Source organism: Monoraphidium neglectum (genome assembly GCF_000611645.1).
Source record: "Monoraphidium neglectum strain SAG 48.87 unplaced genomic scaffold scaffold02901, whole genome shotgun sequence".
In the NCBI taxonomy this organism is placed as follows: domain Eukaryota; kingdom Viridiplantae; phylum Chlorophyta; class Chlorophyceae; order Sphaeropleales; family Selenastraceae; genus Monoraphidium; species Monoraphidium neglectum.
Window position 1 is genome coordinate 1 of NW_014010727.1, and position 7,774 is coordinate 7,774.

Here is a 7,774-nt window from a genome sequence, read left to right on the forward strand (position 1 = left end):
GTATAAGAAACCCCCACGCACATGCTGGACCCACACCCCCGCCCGCCTTCCCCCAAACCCTGAACTCTGAGCCCAACCTCTGATTCATCAAGCAACCCCTCCTCGCCACCCCCCTAAACCCTGGACCCCTCAGCTTCTCGACGAGTTCCTCACGGCAGTACGGCGGCGGTACGGCAACACGACGCTCATCCATTTCGAGGACATGGGGCACGACAACGGCGCGAAGCTGCTCAACATGTACCGCACGGACTTCCCCTGCTACAACGACGACCTGCAGGTGCGGGGCGGCTTCCGGGCAGCTTCCACGCGGCTTCTCTCGGAGCGGCGCTACCCAGGCGGCGGCCCCGGCAGCTGCCGCGCCCCGGCGCTCGCCCGCTCGGCGTGCGGCTTGAGGCGTGTTGGCGTCGGGGAGACCCCAAAACCTGCCTGTTTGCAGGCCGCCGGCGCCCCCGGCTCCGACTCCCACCTGTGCATGCAGATGTTTGGGGCCTAGGGTTATACAGATTGGGGGTTCTGGATCTCATACGAGACCTCTAAACCCCTGGTGTGCGTCGCTTCGCAGGGCCTGGGGACCGCGGTGCTGGCAGCGATTCTCGGGTCGCTGCCCAAGACGGGCGGCAGCCTGGCAGACCAGACGGTGGTGATCTCGGGTGGGTGGTGGGGGCAGAGAGGGTGTGTGTGTGTGCGTGCACGTGTGTGTATGTGTGTGTAGAGGTGTGCAGATGTGTATTGGTGCGTGTGTGTGAGTGTGTGTTTGTGTGTGTTTAGGGGGGTATGTGTGTTGTCTGTGAGTTCGGGTTGTGTGAGCGTTGATTGCTTGTGCTTTGGTGTGTGTGTGTGTGTGTTGTGTGTGTATTAAGGACGCGTGTGTGTACACATGTAGGGGTGTGGGTTATGTGTGCCTGCTTATTCCGTTTTCAGGGGCAAGGGGCTACAAGGGCGTGTGAAGCGTGTCGATGCGTGTGCGTGCGCACGGGCATGCAAGAAAATGCCAGGAAATGGGGGCTGCCAACCAGGCGCGCTGCACGGTTCGGCCGCAGCAGGGACTGGGCCGGCGAGGGTGCAGGGGCGCGGGGAGCCTGAAGATTGAGGTGGAAATCTCTCAGGCCCCTTGCCTCCCTTATCTCACAACCAAACACACAAGCACGCACTCATGCGCACACACACCCCACATCCCTGCACTCACAACCACACACATGCACTCCCACACACACACACACACACATACACACACATATACACACACACGCACGCACATACACACACACACACACACACACACACGCATGCATCCACACGGCCACACACACAAATTCACACGCTGCGCCCAGGCGACGGGGCCACCCCCAGCTGCATTGCCGAGCTCCTGGCCGGCGCGGTGGCGCACCAAACGGGGGTCACTGTGCTGGAGGCGCGCCAAAACATTTGGCTTGTCGATTCCGCCGGCCTCGTCACGCGCAGCAGGCAAGGACGCGCCCGCGCGAGCGCGTGATTGCTGAAGCGCGGCCAGCGCTCCCCCACGCCTGGCCGCCACCCCGCCCGCGCCCGCCCTGCCCGCTCGCCCGCGGATCCCTTGCCCTCAGCCCGCGCCCCCGCCCGCAAACCCCCGGCATCCCGCGCGGCTGCACCAAAACGCGACCCCCCGGCTACCGCTCCCCTGCGTCGTCATTTGTAATCGGCCCCCAGGGGTGACAGCAGTACGCTGGATGACTACAAGCTGCCGTACTGCCACTCGGGCCCTGAGGCGCGCTGCCCAGACCTGCTGAGCGCGGTGCAGCAGCTTAAGCCGACGGTGCTCATCGGCTGCACGCAGGTGCGAACCCCGCCCTCCTCCCCCAAAACTCAACAACGAGAGCGCCACATCTGGCACGCAGTCGGCTGACGGTGTTGCGAGCTGTCGGTTGGGGCCGCGTGCTGCTGCTAGGGCGCGCCGCGCACCACTGTGCCGCCCTCGATTCGTGCCCCTATTCTAGGCCGCCTGCTGGGCTTCAAGGGCGCTGCGAGGGGGCCTCGCACAAAAAAACCCGACCGTCGCCCCGCAAACCCCGAACCCCCACGCGTGCAGACGGGCGCGCCGCCGTTCAAGTTTGATCAGGCTGTGGTGGGTGCTGTTGCCGCCAACACGAAGCACCCGCTCATCTTCCCGCTGTCGCCGGCGGACGCGGAGTGCAGCGCGTCGGAGGCTTACCTCTGGAGCCAGGTGGGGTCCAAGGTTTAGGGTTTCCGGGTTCAGGGTCCAAGGTTTGGGGTTCAGAATTTAGGGCTTTGGGTTTTGCGCGGACATTTTGGACTGCCCTGGGGTATTTTGAAGTTCGAGGATGCGGGGAGTTTGCGGAAAGAGCAGCAGGAGGTGTAGCCTGTAGGGGGCGAACCCAGGCAGGGTTTAGGGTTTGGGACGCGGACGGGGTTGTGTCCAGGGCGGGGAAGCCGCCGCAGGGGCTGCGCAGGCGCCGCCTCGTCGGCGCGCGCCCGCACACTGTTTGCATGCTGCGCCGCGGGCCACCGGGCGTGCATTTGGGCGCGCGGTGGCGTCTGCCGCCCGGCACCACCACCCCGTTGCACAGCCAACGTTTGCCCCCACCCCAGCCACGCACTCGTCCTCGTGCACTTTTCAAGGCACCAGTGTCCTGGCCGCGTGACCATGCCACGCGGTGCATCAACGCCACCGCACCCCCTGCCGTTTTTGCATCACGCAGGGCCGCGGGGTGGTGGCTGTGGAGACGCCGACTTGGCTGGAGGCCGGCGGCACAAGCACATACGCAAACGAATGGGGCCTCACGCCCAGCCAGATCACCAGCACGTACATATTCCCGGGGATAGGTGTGCGCGAGGGGGCGGCAGGGAGGGGAGTGCAGGGAAGCGAGGGGAGGGGAGGGTTGTCGTCGCCGCACTGTCGGCCAGGCGCGTGCTTCCTGCCAGCGACTTACACCCAACCTCAACCACAAAATTCAACATTCAAGATGCCAAACCGACATGCGTCCACCCACTCACAACACACACACACACACACACATACACACACACACACACGCACACACACACACGATACACATACACGTACACATACGCACACACACACACACACACACACACACGCACGCCCTCAGCGCTGGGCTGCCAGGTGGCGCGCTGCACCCGGCTGCGGGACGAGCAGTTCATCGCGGCGGCGGAGGCGGTGGCGCGGCTGGTGACGGACACAGAGCGCGCGCAGGGGCTGTCGCTGCCGCCGCTGCACCAGATACGTGAGGTGAGGCGCTTCATCTTTTCTTGCTGCATGCTTGGCTTGTCCTTTGGTCGGTCGGTCGGCTGGTTTGTTCTCGTGCTGGTGCTGACAGGCCGCTCTTATGACTGCGGTGAGCGGTGCGGGACCGGATACTCCAGCCGGCGCCGCCGCCTGGGCCCTGCCGCGCCCGACGTCGCCCGCCGGCCTGCGCCCTGCCACGCCCGACGTCGCCCGCCGGCCCGCGCCCTGCGTCCCCCCGTCCCCGTCCCGCTGAGATTTTAAGATCCGCCCCACCTACCCGCCTTCCGCGCGCCCCGCCCACGTTTTTCCAGGTGTCTGCCCATGTGGCGCGGGCGGTGGCTCAGAAGGCTTATGAGGGGGGCTTTGCGACAGATATGCCCAAGCCCCACAGCTTGCTAGAGAAGGCCCGGGTGCTCATGTACAATCCAGTCTACAGGACGCTGCGGTGACGCGATCTGAGATCTGAGGTCCGCGATCTAAGATCTGCAACGGGAGCGCCGCTGGCACACAGCAGCACACAGCACACGCAGTGCAGGGGCCGCCGCTGGCGCGTGTGCTGGATCACCTGCACGCGCAGGCGGGGGCCACATCACCTTTACTTCAGTGCATTTGAATCCGTGCAGCGACAGCTTTCACACATCCTTCATGGCGGCCGGCAAGGCCCGCCGCCGAGCCGCGCGGCGCTGGCCGCTGCCCTGGCCGGGACGTCCCTGAGTGCGCGTCCGCGCGCCGCGAACGCCTGCCGGCGCGATCCGCGGGCTCACGGGCGCAGCACGCCTTGAGCACGGCCCCGGCGGCCGCCGCGGCCCGCCTCGACCGCGGCGGCGCGGAACGCGCGCTGTCTTGAGGCCGGCCCTGGGCTTCTCCACCCGCAGCGCCCCACGCAGCGGCGTCTGGGAATGTGCCCTTCCCTGCCACAAGTTGCCGTTGCTTTCGCCCTGTCCATTCTTTCGCCATGCCGTCGCATGCGTCCTCCATGCGTGCACGCTTCTATCCTTGCCCGCATTTGCAATCGATCCCAGCAGGATGAGCTGTCGGCCGTTTGAATTGTCAGGACGAGAGCTGTCGGCCGTTTGAATTGTCAGGACGAGATCAGGGTCAGATTTCTAATGCTAGGCGGAGCGCCAGACCGGCACTGCACGCAAGAGTTCTCAGTTTAGGAGACTCCAATGAAGTGCATCAAGACCCACAATGCACGAGACGAAGAAGTGCACCGAGTTAAACTGCATGGCACAAAAACACACACGGTGTGAGAGCTCACAGCACACAGCAGCACACAGCGCTTGAGAGCGCACAGTGCATGATAGCACAGAGCGTATGAGAGTGTGCAGCGCATGACAGCACACCAAGCGCGCTTGTCTGCGCAGGTACAGGTTTTGACCGAGGGCGGGGCTGACGGCTGCGAGCCCGCATGGCATATCCGGTATGCTGGTGGGAGTGCTGATTGTTAGCATTGTGGCAGACTGCATTCTCCTGTGTGCAACGCCGTCCAGCTTAAACAACGCGCTTGCCTTGAGTTCAACACTGGGTTGCGCGTCTACGTAGCAGTACGACGCCGTTGCGGTCAGCCAGCTGCCCGTGCACAGTAGTTATGGCGATGCATCCTGGCGCTACCACCATGCGAGCCTTTTCATCACCACCTCCGCACGCGTGCAGGCGGCATCATGCGGTTCCGGATACGAGAAATTTCACCTCGCACCCAATGCAGCCACAGGAATGCCTGTATGTACCAGCTGCAAACATCCAAGTAGCAGCTGCATCTTTGCGCCAGAAGCATGAGGAAACCGCTCAAAATCACGCCATGCTCGGTGCTTAGTGTGCCTGTGCATGATGACTCAGGCAGCACTGCGGGTCACACACGGCCGTGAAGCGCACCAGAGCTGTTTGATTGTGGATGAGAGTATCTGGAGAAGCCCTGCTGTCTGGAGGAAGTCCTTCGGCGGTGCTTCTCTGCTCACTTCACGTCGCGCAGTGCGGCGGGCCAGCCAACTAGAGCAGAGCTTCACAGCGCGGGACGCAGAGCACCCTCGGAACCCCCATGACACACATTCCCCCTGCCTCTACCGATCGGTTCACAATCACATTTACTATTACTTTGAAACGATCGCCACAGCAAAGCGTGCGTGTCACCCGCAACATTGACGAAGAACGGCAGGAAGAAACGCACCGGACCCCCTCGACAGCACCAGCAGGAACATCTGACACGAGAAGCAATAGGAAAACACATTTGCACCGTCGGCAGCGCCTCACAGCCAGGCGTGCAGCGGGAAGTGTGGTCACATCACCCAGTGCGGCAGTGCATAGCCAACCCAGCTGCAAGGCCGCCGTCCCCCAGGGACAGGGGCAGCAGCACCACCGTCGCAAGCACCACCGTTATCAGCCGCTCAACCACGCTCTAGGTACGCCGTGGGGCTTGCCGATGACAGATGACCTGCTTGCCCTGTGCAGAGCGCGCAGCGCAGTCCCAAGGCCACCCCCTGCCCTGGGGGGCGGGTGACTGCCTTGGCGTTCGAGGGTCGCGCGTTCTGACACATATTTCACGGACAAAGGCCCCTGGTAGCACCGACGCGTCGCCCCTCTTGTCAGCGTGCAGGGACCTGGGTGCGCCCCATGGCTTTCCTTCCAACGGCATATCAGACGTGCGCTGGCACTCGCTGCCAGCTGGGCAATCAACCTGCTGCATTTGCGTCCCTGCTTGCGTGCGCCTCAACACCACCGCCCCTCCCCGCTGCCCCCGCCTGCCGCGTCCTGCCGCGCGGCTGCAGATTTGGGGCAATATATCAACCTCGAGCGGCATGCGCGTGTTCTGGCTCGCCGCCGCGCTGGCGCTCGCCGCAGCGGGCGCAGCGCTCGCAGGCTCCAATGACTGCGTCAACGGTGCGTGCGTGTGGCTTCTCCTTCACACATTAGCCAAGGCCCCCAGGACCACCGGCGCGCACATGCAACCTGGCAGCCCGCGCTGTTTTTGCCGTTGCGGCGTCGCCCCTTGGGTCTGCCTTTTCAGGCCTGCACCACTGGCGCAAACGCCAAACCCACAATGCCCTCCGACTGCCCCGATTTGGGTCGCAAACACCACCACGCAGAATTGTCAGTGGCAAACGATGCGTCGATGGGCGCATCCATCGTACTCAAGTATAGCGCCACCGGCTCCGCCGCCGCCCTCAGCTCCGCCAGCGGCGGCGGCGCCGCCGCCGGCGGCAGCGCGGTCAGGGCGGTGCTCAGGACACGCGCGAGCACTGGCCGCGGCTCTGGCCGCGGGAAGCTTCCCGTGGTGTTCACGCCCGCGGGCACGTGCGCGCTGTCGGACATCACCGGGACCGCGGCGCCGTCGAGCGTGATCGCAAACGCCAAGGTCCAGGCCGGCATGAGCGGCAACTCCAGATACAGAAGTGAGGCGCCCCGCGTGATAGAGGCTCTTCACGCTCTCCTGAAAACGATGCCCGGGGCCGAAACCCAAAAGCTCGCCGCCCCGGCGAGCGACTGCGGGGCGCTTTGGTAAACCTCGTCCCAACCCTGCGGCTGCGACACCCACCAGGCGGCGCACCGACTGGGCTCTCGCAGGGCCTGTTGTTGCCTCTGCTGACCCGCGGCCCCTTCCTCCGCTTATGCTCACGCACCCAATCCCACACCTGCCCCTCACAGTGACTTTCAGCGACTTCCCCGGGACGTATTCAAAGGGCAAGACCACCTCGAAAACGTACACCCTGGCCACATACGTCATTTCTGGCCTGCAGGTGCGCCACCACATCGGCTGTGGACTTGTGGTTGCAGCATAATGCGACGCTGCGCTTGCGCAAGGCTGAAGCGGGGCGTGTGAGCCGCGTCGCGCTGGCCTGCTGCATTTTCTCCCGTCTAACGGGCGTGTGAGTGTGTGCAGCACATGCGGCGCCTCCTCCTGCCGCTGACAGAGAAGCGACCTGCGCGCCTCCCCCCGCCCGGCGCCGCCATGGGTGCTCTGCAGCTTGAGCTCGCCGCGGCCGGCGACGTGGCGATCAGTAAGGCAAACAAGGAGCAGAAGTTCGCGACCAACATCAGGGTCGCGGCGGGCACGCTGACCGTCGACTTTGCCCACAAAGGCAAGACGGGCGGAGAGGAGAAGTTCACGTTTTCAGTCGACCTGGCGGGTGCGACGGTCTCGAAGTCGTCGGACTGCAAGATTGGCATGATGACTAAAAAGGTGGCAGAGCCACAGTGGGCACTTAGCTGCCCGAAGCTGGTCGTGACCCTGGCAAACATCCAGAAATCGGCCAACGGGGGTCTGGTCTCCATGGACATCGCCCTGCGTGGCGACAGCATCGCGGCAGCCGCGCCAGTCAGCGCCGCCGCCTACCTGCAGCCGCAGGCGTCGCCCTCGCCGTCCCCGAGCGCCAGCGCCAGCCCCAGCCCCAGCACCGGCCCCGGCGCCTCGGCCAGCCCGTCGCCCGTCATCTCGCCGCCCGTCGGGCCCGGCACGTCGCCGTCGCCGTCGCCGACGCCCAAGCCGTCGCCGTCGCCGTCATTGAGCCCATCCCCGACCCCCACCCCCAGCCC

The 7,774-nt window shown here is 64.7% G+C and overlaps 2 protein-coding genes across 2 annotated transcripts; both read left to right on the forward strand.

Moving 5' to 3' along the window:
• Positions 1 to 202: 202 nt before the first annotated feature.
• On the forward strand, positions 203 to 3,693 carry MNEG_11773 (malate dehydrogenase (oxaloacetate-decarboxylating)(NADP+); the record flags this gene model as incomplete). The annotated part of the gene is made up of 7 exons (XM_014039754.1): positions 203 to 277; positions 563 to 650; positions 1,332 to 1,488; positions 1,687 to 1,813; positions 2,066 to 2,200; positions 3,122 to 3,247; positions 3,556 to 3,693. 7 exons carry the CDS (start codon positions 203 to 205, stop codon positions 3,691 to 3,693), a joined length of 846 nt encoding a protein of 281 aa, XP_013895208.1.
• A 2,660-nt stretch (positions 3,694 to 6,353) lies between these two features.
• Positions 6,354 to 6,978, forward strand: MNEG_11774 (hypothetical protein; the record flags this gene model as incomplete). Its single annotated transcript, XM_014039755.1, has 2 exons — positions 6,354 to 6,633; positions 6,887 to 6,978. Coding segments are annotated over 2 exons (372 nt in total), but the record flags the coding sequence as incomplete, so codon positions are not given.
• Positions 6,979 to 7,774: the final 796 nt, after the last annotated feature.